At 39.8% G+C, this 17722-nt stretch overlaps 2 protein-coding genes across 2 annotated transcripts; one reads left to right on the top strand and one right to left on the bottom strand.

The window, feature by feature from the left end:
* Positions 1-869: 869 nt before the first annotated feature.
* Positions 870-5057, bottom strand: LOC120027444 (tissue factor pathway inhibitor 2-like). Its single transcript, XM_038972380.1, has 5 exons — positions 4954-5057; positions 4387-4557; positions 3913-4092; positions 2360-2533; positions 870-1395 (listed from the first exon to the last, which is right to left on the bottom strand). Exons 1-5 carry the CDS (start codon positions 5027-5029, stop codon positions 1292-1294), a joined length of 705 nt encoding a protein of 234 aa, XP_038828308.1. The 5' UTR covers positions 5030-5057; the 3' UTR covers positions 870-1291.
* A 2904-nt stretch (positions 5058-7961) lies between these two features.
* On the top strand, positions 7962-8353 carry LOC120026989 (guanine nucleotide-binding protein G(T) subunit gamma-T1-like). The gene is made up of 2 exons (XM_038971820.1): positions 7962-8060; positions 8225-8353. Exons 1-2 carry the CDS (start codon positions 7962-7964, stop codon positions 8351-8353), a joined length of 228 nt encoding a protein of 75 aa, XP_038827748.1.
* The last annotated feature ends 9369 nt before the right edge of the window (positions 8354-17722 follow it).

Genomic DNA, 17722 nt, shown 5'->3' on the forward strand with positions numbered 1-17722 from the left:
CACAAGATGGGTAAAACGGAGTGTATGACAAAAAAATGCTCCTAGGTGTAGTTTTGGGAGACACAACACCGAAATCAAGAAAAATATGCCTGTGTAGTCAGTGCATGACTTGGTCTGAAATTGGTGCCGGTACTCATTTTGTGTGCCGGTACTGTTTATACTGTATTTAGGTGCAGGAACTCTGCAATAGTTTTAAGCCAATATGCTATTGGAAGCAGTAGACATTTTGAGGTGCCAGTACTCAGTTCCGGTGAGCTCCTGACCAAGTAAAGCACTGTGTATACTGATTATGCTGCCAAAACTAATATTTCCAGATACAATAAAATGTATGAGAGTTAACAAAACAGGTTATTACTTTTCTATTCTGAGTTTGTTTCAAACCAAAACTTTCAAGTTAGGGTTCATGTCAAAACAACGAAATAAATCTGAATTGTCATGTCATGTTATTGTATAATGGACGGGAATGTACCTGCAGGTGTGTCAGTATGTATCACATATTACATTGATGTGTTGACTTTGTGACCACAGTCATAAACCCTGCCTATTTCTACAATTTCTCTTCTTAAAATGTGATATTAAACCTACCACTAACCACACTGCTAACCTTATGACTAACCCTAACCTTAAATTAAGACCAAAAAGGGCATTTTTGTTCTCATAAATTTGTATGATAATAGCCAATTTTGACCTTGTGGCTGTGCTATCACCTGGAAACCCAGATGAGAAGGGACAAGGTGATGATGCAAGCATATCTGACCAAAGAGGATCCAGAGGAAAATAAAGATGTAATTTTTAAAAATGTAACTAGGCAAGTCAGTTAAGAACAAATACAGAATAAGTATTGATACACATTCAGTTCTTATTCCTGCTTAATAACAAGACTATCCAGACAAGGCAAAGTTAAATTATATCCAAAATATGCCATTGTGCGAAAACTTCATATAAAGCTAACCAAAGGTTTTTGTTGAAATATACTATGTTAAAAACACAAAATACTAAAAATACATTCATTATTTTGCTAACAAAAATGAAATGCTATATTGTATGATAGCTGCCATGGTAAATGTATTCTACAATACACCGTCTTGAGAAAGGTACACAGCAAAAATACTGCTGGTGTAGGTTGATTCCCATTCGAGTGGTTGGATGCTATTTTCAACAGTGCATCACAGTTAACAGGCAGTGCAAGTAGCTAGTTACTTCTGGTGCAGGAAAAAACATACAAATCAACATTTCAATGTCTGTTCATTTACAGTCAATCCATGTGTCTCTTTGAATAAAAATCACTGAATCAAATTGTTGACCATTTAATACCGTTATTAGACTTTATTCTAATGCGTTTTTTGGTGGTTGTTCTCTTCATGCCTGTTCTTCTGGGTTTCCATGGTTTCCCAGCTGGAACAAAGAAAATGACATATCGTTATATAGGTTATTATTCAGTTGTACAACTGACTATGTATCCCGCTTTCCCTTTCCCTTATTGAGTCATAGTAAGGTGCAGAACGTTCGGTTTGCCTGCTGGGGGGGGGGGCAGGGAGAGCCTCAGCTCGACTGAAACCATCTAAAACTATTGAAAACTGTGTGCAAATTAACCTAAACTACACATATTGTCAGTTATAGCATAATCATATATTATATTACACAAATATCCAATTAATGTGGCCAAAATTGAGAGATTGAGGTGTAATCCAGCTGTTTTGGGGCACTGTACTGCATTCAAAGCTGGCTGCGCTTGATCCCGTTAGAAATGGAAAAGTCATAAAGCATGTACCTTATAACCTGATCCACATACTGCACCACTACTACAACTCAGCTTCCTGGACGTGTGAGCAGTTCATCTATTCAGTATCCCCAGTCACATCATGACCTAAAACACAGCTACATGTAACTTCTACCTGTCTATAATCTGCCACATTTAAATTATTACTGAGATAGTAAAAATATACTCAGCGTGTTAGCTTTCGCTAACGAGAAGCCTTGTAGCCATTACTGCAATTATGGGGAACATGCAAATGGTTGCTGGGCTGACAAATGTAATAAGTCTGTTGTTCACTATTTTCAACAACACCATCTTCCTCCCTTACCTCCCAGATCTATCTTCAGATAAACAAAAAATAGAGAATACTGGGTGTGCGTGCACGTCTGTGGGTGGGTGAGTGTGTGCGTGCACGTCTGTGGGTGGGTGAGTGTGTGCGTGCACGTCTGTGGGTGGGTGAGTGTGTGCATGCACGTCTGTGGGTGGGTGAGTGTGTGCGCGCACGTCTGTGGGTGGGTGAGTGTGTTCGTGCACGTCTGTGGGTGGGTGGGTGTGTGCGTGCACGTCTGTACATGCGTACGTGTGTCATGACCATTAATATACCTTTAGCACAGACGTCCATGCAGCTTTGCCTGGATATAAAGTTGTTGCTGCCTCCTCCACAGCCTGAATAGATGAACCGCTCACACATCCTGGAAGCTGAGTTGTAGTAATACCGCAGAATAGACGCAGCACAGCCTCCTTTATCCAGGGGATCCAGGCAGAGCACAGGAGTAGCTGTCAATCACACAAAACAACTATAAGAACTCTGAAAGAGAAGGCTACTCTTCAGCTAACATTATCTCGTTTTAAACCAAGAAGCTCATTGCTGGTGTCTTAATTACATTAGTAGATGTAAAATTGAGCGAGGGCACTGGATGGAATCATTTCGGAATAATGGAGTCTAAAGAAAGGACAATAAGTACTCTGTAAATGTAGTCTACTCTTCAGCTAGCATTGTCTAATTTTAGATCAAGAGGATCATCTCCGGCTTCTGAACATGAACAGATGCACAACTGAGAGAAGGCTGTATAGAGGGCCATTTGGAATCATTTCAGGGCAATTTTTGAGGAAAATTAAGGCACTCGCAAACTGTGAGACCCTTGAGTATCGTATTGATAGAGCAGGCTGTTAGAGTCAGGGTTGGTATTTTTGTACTGCTGTTCCTTCTATCTTGTTGAATTTCCTGATTACTTACAGATGTATGATCTTAATTTGAGCCAGCAGGAAAAAAATCCTACAGCAACAGGAAATGTCAATTATGGTATAGATTATAATTCAAGATGCAATATTTCACTTTTTGGGCGACCCAACTAAATTCACATAGAAATGTTAGTTATAAATCTGTCATTCTCATTGAAAGCAAGTCTAAGAACCGGTAGATCTGTTTTATGCACGCTAATTATATGCTTCTTAAGTTACATTTTTGCTTATTTTACTTTCGGTTTTGTGCACCAGCTTCAAACAGCTGAAAATACAACATTTTTGGTTATGGAAAATATATTTCGCAGTGGTTTAGATAGTACAATGATTCTCTACACTATAATTTCTTATTTTGTCACATATCCTGAAATTAGGCAATCTATCTGAATTTTAGCAGCCAGGAAATGGTGGAGCGATTTCTGCATAGTGCACCTTTAATGGAAATGTTTGTAGGGGTTGATACATTTCGTAAGGGAAAATCAAGTCTAAAATTTTAAAGTGGGAATTACAAACTTCAGAAGCCTTTTTAAACGTCAAATACACTACAAGTTTAAAATGTCCTGGATGTGGGTGTTTACAATCAAATTGCCTGGCAGATTTCATGAAAGAGGTTCCTCTAATCTTGTTTCTACATACTTCTTCATGTAAATCTTCTGAGCAAAATTAAATATGTTTCCGCAAAATTAATACAAAGTTAACAACACAACAGAGTGAGCACAGTAGAACACAGTAGAATATGGGTCTAACTAGCATTGTTCACGTGGAATGAGCCTATGTGCTCAACACTGATGTGTTTACGTGGAATGAGCCTATGTGCTCAACACTGATGTCTTTACGTGGAAATGTTTTCTCTATTGTGCAGTACAGCTGATAGAAAACAGCATGACTGTTGACTTTGACCATTCTCCACATACTTTTGTGTGGTCTACAGTACTCCATGCAAGACATCTGGTTCTGGAAGCGGTTCTCGTTGCCCTGACAGCCGCCGTAGACAAACTGCTCACACTGCATGGTGGTCATGTTGAAGAAGTAGCGCCAGTGCATGGCACGGCAGGGACCCTCCTCCTTCTGGAACCTGCAGATCTGGGGGATCTCTGGTGGGTGGAGAATGTGCAAAGACACACATTCTTATAAGAACTATTGAAAAATGAAACGTGTCACGGTGTATTGCCATTTACCCTAAATAAATTGATGTGTCCATTTCAAATCTTTAGTGCTTTAATAGGCCAGATTTCCACAAACATCATGATTTCAATGGTTACAATAGTTTTGATGGCATATCAAATAAATAAATACATTATTTAAAACAGCAAACTTTTTAATGCAAAGGAAAATGACTGCAATTGCTAAACAAATACAGTCTTTCATTAAAATGCAAATAAACTTACTTGGTATCCTAAAACATGCTTTCTTACATTCCATAAAACTCATGAAGTTGTTGCCATTCCCTTGGCAGCCTCCATAGCTGAACACCTCACATTGTTGAGTGATAGTATTGTAGTAGTAACGCTGGCTATCTCCTCTGCAAGGCCCCTCATCTACTTGAAGAAGACACACCTCTGGAATGAGAAGAAACACACAACATCAACACTATTGCTGGCTATGTAATTAGGGTCTCTATTCAATCTGTATCGCTGAAGCGTTACAGATAACACGCTTGACATGTAAAGGTAAATTCCTGTTAAACCGGCAGCGTTTACCATAATGAGGGAACGTTGCCTTTAACTGTCAATCAAACTGTAACGCTGAAATTCCACGATACGGTTTGAATTATGCCCCCTAGGTAAAGACATCTCTGCTGAAGTACAGATTCATGTCAACAACAACTTTATCACTACTAGAAAGGCTTGAGCCAACGCCCATTATATTGATTATCATGGGGTTGAACGGTATTTTGGTGCTTAACTCTCATAACGAATAAAATCAACAGTCACGGTAATCAAATGTTTCTTTACCTTGTTTCGGTGACAACGCAAAAACGTAACAAAGGGAGCATGAAAGGATCAGAAAAATCAATAAACTGAACTCCATTGTTGTAGATCGGCTCTAAATTCAACTATCCTTCTAATTTTACGCACGAGATGTGCAGCCATTTATACTATTGTAAAGGTTTTCCCAAGGGGCCGGAGGGGCGGGCTATAGCTGATGACTCATTTGTCATTTTCATAAAAATTCGTAGTAGATCTTAAAACGACTGATTAATGTGATGATTTGAATCATAGACAATGTCACATTTATAGACAGCTAAAATATTTATGCAAGACACCCATCTTGGGTAATAGCTATGGTCTAATCATTGCTGTGGAAATACACCAGAAGAGATGTAGGCTAGTCTGGGAACGGAACTACTATGGTAGTGATGATTAATAAATCATCGGTATCATGAAAATAATGATTTGTTAACAGGTTTATGACCATATGTGTCATGTTGTGGACTGCTGTCTTCAGAGTAGTTCAATTACATGATAATGTAGATTATTGTTGTTTCTTACATTTTTTAAGTGGTTTCTCTATATATATTCCAAAATCCCGCATTCTCCACATAAGAGATGTGTTTCCAACATATTCTTACTTGTTTTTTACTTGTTGAGGATAAAAGGCTGTGCGTGATTACGAAGTGCGCATAAACATAACTTTTGCGGTTAAATTCACGTATCGGATAAAAATGACAATTTAAATGTGTTTCCATTACATTTTCAACTCTACTGATGGTTTTGTCACAATTTTTTGGGGAGTTACATAGAGAATATGCCCACTCTGGTATAAGCACGTGCGCTCTAGCCAACAACTCGCAACTACAGTGACAGTATAGCCTATTACTACATTATGAGATTGTTATGGACAAAATAGCGAGATTATTTTTATTTGTCAAACAGCAAAGCATCGATCATCATGTCACCAGAATAACGTCCTCGATATTTTTTGGAAATGAGCATTAAACTCATCACCATGCACTTTTACCACCCTGTGAAATTCATAATATATTTAATCTGTAGCCAATAAACGACATGCTTCCCCGCGTTGTAGTGGGAGGGACCACACAACATGTTATCACATGACTCCAAGTTTATTTCTATATGATGGTTATTATATCAATATTTGTGCATAAAAGCGTTTCCACCGCAATTTCTTACATAATACATTTTACTGACACAAAAAGATCCCAATGTTTGTAGCATATTTTGTGCACATTTATAAAGTTTACCCACAAATTGCCTCTTTCCATCAGGCCTGTCATGATATTTTTTATCCGACAGGTACTTTACTCACACACAAAGTTTGCATTTGAAACCTAGTTGTTGTAGAGCACCAAACATGTTTCCAATTCATTTGCAGTGGAGATTCTTTTCGTTTCAAACTGGTCACCCTGTTTTGTTCTGTGCCTGAATCCAAAACATACAGGCAGCACAATTCAAATGTAGGCTAGACTCAGTGCTTGACCTGTATTTGATTGAATATTGAATAGGAGCCTTGGTCTAAGAAAAGAAAGGCTTATTTCTCAATCTCAATACATTTCAATTACATAGGTGGAAAGCTAGTAGAGGACATGAACCCCTGACTGTCCTCTTAATTAAACCTTGATTCCATCTCTCTCAGTATATTGTAGAGGAGGCTGTCATCCATTCCATAGAAATGACCTTCTCCACCCCATTCTCAACATGGGACAATACTCTTTCTCCCTTGACAGGAGGCTGTCATCCATTCCATAGAAATTACCTTCTCCACCCCATTCTCAACATGGGACAATACTCTTTCTCCCTTGACAGGATAATGTCTGACCAGTGACCACTATACTCCCACACACTTTTTCTCTCTGCACCTTTTCTCTGCACTGACATGAAACCTTTCTACATCTGAAAGGCACAGAACATGTAGGCTAATAGATACATAGGAACCCGTCTCATGGATGCACCAGTTGCAGTATCGTTCCTACATCTATACTCTACACTGAAAAGACGTTATCTTGCTTCGTCCCAAAGCCATAGAAAATGTGACTTATAGTTACTTAGACAATACTAGCCTACACAGCTCATGGATGCAGCTATTGCAGTACCTCTATGATCTCAGTTCAAGCTCATCAATCCTTTATATCTCCTGGAGAACTGCTATAGTTGTCATATTCATAAATCAAATCAAATCTTATTTGTCACATGCTTTGTAAACAACAGGTTTAGACTAACAGTGAAATGCTTACTTTCAGGTCCTTTTCCAACAATGCAGATGGTCCTAATGATGATGTATCCTTCAACATGACATGTTGAAGGTAAATACAGATTAGCCTTCTTATCATGCTAACATGAACTGCTAACATGTCATTCCCCTTGACCCATATCTGCATTGGAACAGTGAAGAGAACCACAGGCAAAATATTGTACGTATCCACGTATTATTCATATTCTTCCACTCTCAATGCCATTTTTAGACATCTCAACAACACAACTTCCAACGTAACACCTGTACTTTGGAGAGTGGCCCTTTGCCCTCTGCTATGATTATACAGTGTTGGAATAAAGGGCCTCGTTTTAATCAGATTAAGAGATTAGGATGTTTATGCAGATTACTTTATAACCTGGATTGAGGGAGAGGAGAGGGATTTCTCTGGCAGTTTTCAGGGGTGGAAGACTGGTCCTTGAAAGACGCGGTAAGTCCTTTTGTTCCTTGTCTTTTATGAATTAATATATATTTGATGAATTAATATTATTCAATTCATTAATCTAGCAATCATAGGGAAGGGATCATCTGAGTGTAGGATTGGGGACTATTTAAAAAATATAATATACCAATGAATATTCACAACCCCAATCAACAAAACAATTAATGAAGTACCACCTAATGTATGCAAATATGATTATCAAGCTTCTACGAGGCACATTTTAAAATAGTTTTTGTGAGTGTGGCTCTACTTTAAGAATAATGTTTACCTTCCCTTCGGCAACAATGTATTTATTTTCTTTGACAGACAATGCCGGGTGTGATAAATATGGACGAGTTGACAGACGTGGATAAGGCTAAAATGGAAAGAGACCAAAAGAAGATTGAAGTCAAGCTTGAGAGATGGCTGGTAAATTCGACCAGCTTACTTTAATTGATAATTTTTCCAATTGTAAAAGTAATATCTATGTCGAAACAATAAGAGATCTGGATTGGTCATCAAATGAGACTGTAATGGCATTCTTGATATTAAAGTTGTGTGTGTTACCGGTAGACTATTCTTTTGTACGACAGACGTCTAAGTGCTGTACTGAGTTTATGGAGGCCGTTCAGGCCGGTGTAGAAGATGACACCCTGGTCAAAGGTATTGCAGAGGACAAGAACCCATTCAAGGAGTTGAAAGGTGGATGTGTCGTCTGCTGAAGAGGACAGGAAGAACAGATTAGACCCTCTCTAGTACCCAAGGACATTCCCCCTACCCAGGTAACATTGTTGGATCACCATTAACCAACCAAGAAGAAACAAAAAAAACAAATGTACATTTCTGAATATATATATAAACCTCATGAACCCATGTAAATGAATCTCCCTGAATTGATGCAGTAAATAAGAGTAGTTTTTGGCAATGATTGTCAGAGCTTTGTTGGATGGTTTATTTGTCAGTAAAGTGCTTGTCTCCCACGTCTCTGAGTGTGCACCATCTGTTTCGTTATTAGATGAAACCACAGTCATTAAATGAGCTTGTTCACAACTACAAGTCACCCGGGCTGTTTTCTAAGATTAAATAGCTGTTGAGCTCATATATTGTAACTGATATACAGTAACAGTCAAAAGTTTGGACACACCTACTCATTACAGGGTTTCTCTTTATTTTGACTATTTTCTACATTGTAGAATAATAGTGACGAAATTAAAACTATGAAATAACACATATGGAATCATTTAGTAACCAAAAAAGTGTTAAACAAATCAAAATATATTTTAGATTCTTCAAAGTAGCCACCCCTGGCCTTGATGACAGCTTTGCACACGCTTGGCATTCTCTCAACCAGCTTCAGCTGGAATGCTTTTCCAACAGTCTTGAAGGAGTTCCCACAAATGCTGAGCACTTATTGGCTGCTTTTCCTTCACTCTGCGGTCCAACTCATCCCAAACCATCTCAATTGGGTTGAGGTTGGGTGATTGTGGAGGCCAGGTCATCTGATGCAGCACTCCATCACTCTCCTTCTTGGTCAAATAATCCTTACACAGCCTGGAGGTGTGTTGGGTCATTGTCCTGTTGAAAAACAAATGATGGCCCCACTAAGCGCAAACCAGATGGGATGGAGTATCGCTGCAGAATGCTGTGGTAGCCATGTTGGTTAAGTGTGCCTTGAATTCTAAATAAATCTCAGACAGTGTCACAAGTAAAGCACCCCTACATCATCACACCTCCTCCTCCATGCTTCAAGGTGGGAACCACACATGCAGAGATCATCCGCTCACCTACTCTGTCTCACAAAGACACGGTGGTTGGAACCAAAAATCTCAAATTTGGACTCATCAGACCAAAGGACAGATTTCCACCAATCTAATGTCCATTGCTTGTGTTTCTTGGCCCAAGCAAGTGTCTTCTTATTATTGGTGTCCTTTAGTAGTGGTTCCTTTGCAGCAATTCGACCATGAAGGCCTGATTCACACAGTCTCCTCTGAACAGTTAGTGTTGAGATGTGTCTGTTACTTGAACTCTGTGAAGCATTTATTTGGGCTGCAATTTCTGAGGCTGGTAACTCTAATGAACTTATCCTCTGCAGAAGAGGTAGCTCTGGGTCTTCCTTTCCTGTGGCGGTCCTCATGAGAGCCAGTTTCATCATAGCGTTTGATGGTTTTATGCGACTGCACTTGAAGAAACTTTAAAAGTTCTTGAAATATTACGGATTTACTGAGCTTTATGTCATAAAGTAATGATGGACTGTTGTTTCTCTTTGTTTATTTGAGCTGTTCTTGCCAGAATATGGACTTGGTCTTTTACCAAATAGGCTATCTTCTGTGTACCAACCCTACGTTGTCACAACACAACTGATTGTTTCAAACGCATTAAGGAAAGAAGTTCCACAAAAATGCATTCCAGGTGACTACCTCATGAAGCTGGTTGAGAGAATTCCAAGAGTGTACAAAGTTGTCATCAAGGCAAAGGGTGGCTACTTTGAATAATCTGTTTTGGTTACTACATGATTCCATATGTGTTATTTCATAGTTTTAATGTCTTCACTATTATTCTACAATGTAGAAAATAGTAAAAATAAAGAAAAACCCTGTAATGAGTAGGTGTGTCCAAACTTTTCACTGGTACTGTATGTTGTAAAGGGATAGGCTAATATGAATTATTGAATGATGGTACTGAGACAGACAGCTTGTAGCACAGATACCTCTAAAGCAAACATTCAAACTTATCCATTGTTTGTTTTTTCAATGGAAAAATGTCAAAGGAAAAATAAGCAGCAAGTATGTTTTAGTCACCACCTGCCATTATAAAGTTCACCCTTGGTACACTACGCCTTGATACTTTGCCTGTCATGACCTATGCCAACTGCAATGATACCTGACACGACCATTGCGCATGAGCGAATCCTAGACGCACACACAACTGTCACTTGTACCAGAAATGGCTCTGATTGACGGAGCTCTGCGACTGAACTTGGCAGGTGGCCGTCATTTCTACAAATTAACCTTGGCTAGCAGTACAAGGAAGCTGATTGGAAATGTGTCATCTAAATCCAAAGCCGCCAGTGGTTCACAGACAACGGCTGATCATTTAAAGACTCTATAGACTAGAACATTTTGCACTAAAGGTGTCTCTCAAAAGCTATGAACGAGTGCTAGCCTAGCTAGCTATCAGAGCATAGCATGACAACAATGAAACACAGAAACAGAATACATAAATCATGATTCAATTTCACAAAGGAAGTTAACTAATATAGCTTCCGTGGATATGAATATTTGTGACATAACTCACAAATGATAGTAACACTACATAAGTAGATGAAAGGTCACTAGCATAAAGGCTAATTCAGCTCGAGCTGTCCATAAACATGACGTTTTTTTATGTTGACAGAAACGACTCAGGTTCTATTCGTATTGTATGAATAACGTTTCAGTTATGTCCTACGACAATATTTCCCAATATTACAAGCTGCTCAACCTTAACAGAACTGCAAAAGCCTCACATTGTTTTGATACAGCCTTGTGGGAGAAAAAAATATCTACTGGCTGTCACGTGACATCTGTCTTGAACTTGAAGTGATACTTTTGCAAGATGGTAACATTCTACATCATCAATTTGATATAGATACTTTGTATTTGGTTAATGCAGTCGTTACTACCCATATAATTAAGGAACAACTAGCAAATTGCCTGTACTTTACTCCCTGAGAAAGAGAAAACAGTATAGCAATAATCTGCTTGATAAACCTGCTCTTCATATTAATCAGGCTTATTGTAAGCAACCCTGGTCCTGGTACTGAGGTGTTTGAGTTATAGCAAAGATTATCTATTATTGACAAGATAGTCGAGTGACCGCTCTAACAATGGAAATACATGTCCTCAAAGATGGAAGGCAGGCGAGAGGAGGCGAGAGCCCAACCATTATGAAACTTCAATTCGATCGAATAAGCATCATGTTCTATTCGATCGAATAAGCATCATGTTCTATTCGATCAAATAAGCCTGACGTAGCACATTAGCAATGACATTTTTTGCTAACAAAATTAAACACACATTGACCTCCACTTCGTGGTCTTATTTTTGTGGACAGATTTTGGGCAGAGTAAACCCTCTCGCTTCTTCTCTGGTTATATAGAGCCCACACTTTTAGCTTTAGACCTGGGAGACCAGTAAGTGGAATCCTGCCAATCATTCATGTTTATCATTAGTGACTCTTTAAATGACGAGTCAGGTGTGGGATACTGTACCTAGTTGCAGCAAGGCATAAGCTAAACCCTACAGTAGGCTACCTGCAGCCCTTCAAGGCTACATATTGCTAGACTAGACAGTCGCCGGGGACAACAATCTCAAACTACAAACAGAGACCCTATAAAAAGAAACAAACAAAGACTGAGCGGTAAATGGAATACATTTTTTTTGTGACTCAAACCCCAAAGGATGCAGGGAGGTTGAAAATAAACAGACATGCAAAAGAATAGGAAGGATATTAAAGCAAAAAGGAAATGAGGAACAATATGAATACAACGCACCAGTGGGGAATATAGGAACTTCCGTTTATTAAAAGAATGCAGTTGAAGGTTCCGTGCATTGTAAACTTGGTAATGGCACACAAAAGGGTTACGAGAAATCGTTGCGTGACTACAATGTCATAATCACATTGCATATCCAATCAGAGTGATTCAGACCTATCCCACCAGAATGTTCTAACCTCACTTAATTTTAGAGTAAAGTAGAACTTCTGAGTTTACTCAATTCCAAAACCTCAGCTCAATCATACCTAGCCTATGTTATATTTGTACAGCTCTATGCACAAGGACTACTTTGAACAATGTCCACAGAAAATTTGACAAAAATACATTGACTTGAAGAACAGTGCAGATGCAAAATTTGGTAAAATAATGACGGTTACGTCTGCGATGCTAACATGCTGACCAGACCGGACACGTCGCGTGCGCGAGCGTCGCAAAATAAATGTAGAAATCCATGTTATTCAATTATTGCACCCACACTGCTCGCATGTGCCAACGAGCGTCTGCGATGCCAAAGGCTAAAATAGAACTCCTTTCTATTTCTGACGCACTGAAAGTCCTGCCTCTCCCATCTCCTCATTGGTTTATAGAAGCAGGTACCCACGTGCCGTCTTCTCATTGGTTATACCCACGTGGGTGATTGAAAGACGAACTGTTTTGCCGGTCGTCGTGGTAATACTATGAAAGTTTAGATGCCGATCACCATATAAGTTCAAAGATGAAAAAGCCTGGAAGGAGGAGAGATGACTAGAAACGATTCGTTTGGCCATTTTATGTGTGGATTAATTGTCGTAGATGTGTGGATTAATTGGAGTAGAGGACCTTGTGCATTTCAGGTAAAATAACAACTCAATGTTTATATCCCAGGACAAATTAGCTAGCAACAGCAAGCTAGCTAAATAGGACAAATTAGCTAGCAAGTGCAAGCTAACTAGCTAAATTGCCATACATGTTTAATTCTTTTCGAACCTGTCCCCAAATTAATGTCATTGGCTCAGAGTTTGTTTTGATATTTTAACCTGCGTGTCGTGATCGCGTTTGGTGTAGGGGGACAAAATACATTTATGCACGATAGCGCACGATGGCGCACACGTGCAGCCGGTTTGGGTTCCGTGTTAGTGGTGTTTGTGCTGTCATTCTGTTACCAAAGTGGACATTTTTAAAAGTAGTCCTTGTGCATAGAGTTGTATTGTTTGTTTCAATTTTCAATCATTGGTTTTTGTTTGACATACATTTTAAAGTGAACATTCTGAGTCTCAACTTCATTCTGTTACTGTGGAATTGCTCAGATGTTACAGCTAGGTGTGAAACACAACCGTGTCAGGGGAAAGTAGTGTTCTTGACAGTGCTCTTGACCCCGACTCACAATTCACAGCTCTGCGGTGTAAAATTGTTCTGGTATGCAACACTACCAGTTAACAATAACTTTGTACAGTGCATTGCATTGAGAAAGTATTCAGATCCCTTGACTTTTTCCCCATTTTGTTGCGTTTTTCTAAAATAGATTAAATAAAAAATGTGCCTCATCAATTTACACACAATGCACCATAATGACAAAGCAAAAACAGGTTTTAGAAAAAAAACATAAAAACATTATTTACATAAGTTTTCAGACCCTTTGCTTTGAGACTCGAAATTGAGCTCAGGTGCATCCTGTTTCCATTGATCATCCTTGAAATTTGATTGGAGTCCATCTGTGGTAAATTCAATTGATTGGACATGATTCGGAAAGGCACACACCTGTCTATATAAGGCCCCACAGTTGACACTGCATGTCAGAGAAAAAACCAAGCCATGAGGTCGAAGGAATTGTCCGTAGAGCTCCGAGACAGAATTGTGTTGAAGCCCAAATCTGGGGAAGGGTACCAAAAAATTTCTGCAGCATTGAAGGTCCCCAAAAACACAGCGATCTCCTTTTTCTCCCCAATTTCGTGGTATCCAATTGGTAGATACAGTCTTGTCCCATCGCTGCAACTCCCGTACGGACTGGGTTGAGGCGAAGGTCGAGAGACATACATCCTCCGAAACACAACCCAGTCGCACTGCTTCTTGACAAAAGGCCCGCTTAACCCAGAAGCCAGCCGCACCAATGTGTCGGAGGAAACACCGTGCACCTGCAACCGTGTCAGTGTGCATTGCGCCCCCCCCTAACCCGGACGACGCTGGGCTAATTGTGTGCCGCCCCATTGGTCTCCCAGTCGCAGCCGGCTGCAACAGAGCCTGGACTCGAACCAGGATCTCTAGTGACACAGCTAGCACTGCAATGCAGTGCCTTAATCCACTGCGCCACTCAGGAGGCCCGCCATCATTCTTAAATGGAAGCAGCTTGGAACCACCAAGACTCTTCCTAGACCGGGCCGCCCAGGCAAACTGATCAATCGAGGGAGAAGGGACTTGGTCAGGGAGGTGTCCAAGAACCCAATGGTCACTCTGACAGAGCTCCAGAGTTCTTCTGTGGAGATGGGAGAACCTTCCAGAAGGACAACCATCTCTGCAGCACTCCACCAATTAGGCCTTTATGGTAGAGTGGTCAGACGGAGGCCACTCCTCAGTAAAAGACACATGACAGCCTGCTTGGAGTTTGCCAAAATGCACCTAAAGGACTCTCAGACCATGAGAAACAAGATTCTCTGGTCTGATGAACCCAAGATTGAACTGTTAGGCCTGAATGCCAAGCGTCACGACTGGAGGAAACCTGGCACCATCCCTACGGTGAAGCATGGTGGTGGCAGCATCATGTTGTGGGTATGTTTTTCAGCGGCAGGGACTGGAAGACTAGTCAGGATCAAGGGAAAGATGAGCGGAGCAAAGTACAGAGAGATCCTTGACCACAGACTGGGGCGAAGGTTCACCTTCCAACAGGACAACGACCCTAAGCACACAGCCAAGACAAAGCAGGAGTGGCTTCTGGACAAGTCTCTGAATGTCCTTGATTGACCCAGCCAGAGCCTGGACTTGAACCTGATCGAACACCTCTGGGAAGACCAGAAAATAGCTGTGCAGCAACGCTCCCCATCCAACCTGACAGAGCTTGAGAGGATCTGCAGAGAAGAATGGGAGAAAATACCCAAATACAGGTGTGCCAAGCTTATAGCGTCATACCCAAGAAGACTCAAGGCTGTAATCACTGCCAAAGGTGCTTCAACAAATTACTGAGTAAAGGGTCTGAATACTTATTTAAATGTGATATTTCCGTTTTTTTTAAACCTGGGGTATTGTGTGTAGGTTGATGAGAAAAAAAAAAACTATTTAATCAATTTCAGAATAAAGCTGTAACGTAACAAAATGTGGAAAAAGTCAAGGGGTCTGAATACTTTCCGAATACACTGTATATGATTTAGGGTCCCAGTAAAGATAATCATTTCCCTTTCCAAGACCTAGCAGATCCTCCCATTTGCCTTCCTGAGGATTTGAACTTTTGGGAAATGAAGCATTTTTTGCAGAGGAAGAGGAGGACCAGTACTCTGCTCATAGCTGCTGTTTGTGATTTTGATTAGCCTATACTGTGTTTTATATCTGACAGGTTTATAACTCATGCAGTCCTCTGACGTGAGTGGAATGTGTTTAGTGTTATTGTTCTGAAGTCCAGAAAGAAAATGTGTAAATCTGGTTGTCCTGTTCTCGTAGGTTATACACGTTTGTTTTTTGGCTGGTAGAGGAGCCGTTACTGTGTATGTTGGAAAGTAAGAAGTTCAGATCCTATGGTCTTATAAAATAAGTGGTGTGCAGAACTTGGACGGAATCACGGAATTCAGACATTAAAACGGGATTCAACAACATTCAAAAATGTATTGAGCATACTGGGGAATCGAATAAATGTATTTCAAATTAATTAATTTGCCCAAGTTTATCATATATGAACAGAATGCATCAGGGATTCGTATTTTCTGCAACTTTCTTAAGAGGCCATGAGAATGTCCCTGTCCATGTGTGTGCGGGGCACACATCTACCACTTTGTGTAGCTGTTAGTGATTATGCTAGCTAATGAAAACAGTCTTCTGGTAGATGGAAAGGCTTCCTCAAAAACATTCTCAATTAAAGCTGCAATATGTCGTATTTTGGGCGACCTGACCAAATTCACCTAGAAATGTGAGTTATAGATCTGTCACTCTCATTGAAAGCAAGTCTAAGAAGTGGTAGATCTGTTCAATGTGCGCTATTTCTATGCTTCTCATTCTCAAGTTTCGTTTTTGCGTCTTTTACTTTTGGTTTTGTACACCAGCTTCAAACAGCTGAAAATACAATATTTTGGGTTATGGAAAATATATTTCACAAAGGTTTAGATGGTACAATGATTCTCTAAACTATACTTGCTTGTTTTGTCACATAAACTGAAATTAGGCTAACTATTATAATTTTAGTAACCAGGAACTGGCGGAGCGATTTCTGCATAGTGCACCTTTAAATGCTAACTACAAACTTCAGGATGTAATTGCATAATTTCACAAGGCTCTGCTTACCTGTCAGTGGGTATTTGTTTTGCAAACTCTGACATCACATGTGCGCTACAAAAACACAGCTAAACAACAGCCTCTTGCTACAGTAGGTGTGTGCTTCAATTAGCAGGCCTGGACAACTCCAGGGGGCTTGATTGGTGTCACACTTTTGCCCCAGCTAACACACCTGCCTCCAATAATGAACTAATCATGATCTTCAGTTAAAAATGCAATTATTTAAAATAAGCTGTGTTTGCTAGGGATGGGGGAAAAGTGTGACACCAATCAGGCCCCCGAGGACTGGAACTGCCCAGGTCTGACTGGTAACTACACCCAAAAATCTACATTTATCACATTTTTCTCAGACCTCAAAAGTGGTCTCCTGATGTGATTTAAGCATTATTGTGTTCTTAGAACATCCAAGCGTAGTTGTTTTTCTATTAAAGAAGTGTGATTTAGAGAGTAAAAACCTGAAAAAACTGGGAAATTTGTTTTACCTGGAAAAATTAAATGGAAGAAGCTGTATTTGGGAAAAAACTAAATGGAATCAGCCAAAAAATGTAACAGTCTTTATATGGCCCTAGTATTCCTTCTTGCACAATCTTTCGGAAATCTGTAAATAACTTTGTGGGGTGCATTTACCACTTGACAGGTTTTTTATTTGTCTTGAAATGCCTTCCAACACACACGGAAAGCCAGATCCTGTGCTTTCCTTTGGTTATGAACTTAATCAAATTGAATAAGTCTGAATTTTAAGATTGTATTACAAGCTCCATTATGAACAGTGACTCATGACCCCTGACAGTGGCTTATGCACTGAAGGAAGTTACATTAGATTAAATTTGTAATTTTCCCCCATTAACTTCATAATTATGGTGGTTTTAATTGCTTTTAATTTTCTCTACCACACAGCAATGCTTGAAAGCAGATTGATAGACGGGTTTGTCAAGGGTCTGTTGACTCTTTTGGACATTAAAAGTGACAGTACATTTAAACACTGTGTTCTCTATACTAACTACTGTAATAGAATTAGGAGGAAGCACAGGTAATTGCATAAACTCTAGCTATTTTGCGAAGGCAGTATTCATTATTTAGAACATTTCCCCCCAAATGGACACCTATT

The sequence above is a fragment of the Salvelinus namaycush genome, chromosome 32, assembly GCF_016432855.1.
Source record: "Salvelinus namaycush isolate Seneca chromosome 32, SaNama_1.0, whole genome shotgun sequence".
Taxonomy (NCBI): Eukaryota; Metazoa; Chordata; class Actinopteri; order Salmoniformes; family Salmonidae; genus Salvelinus; species Salvelinus namaycush.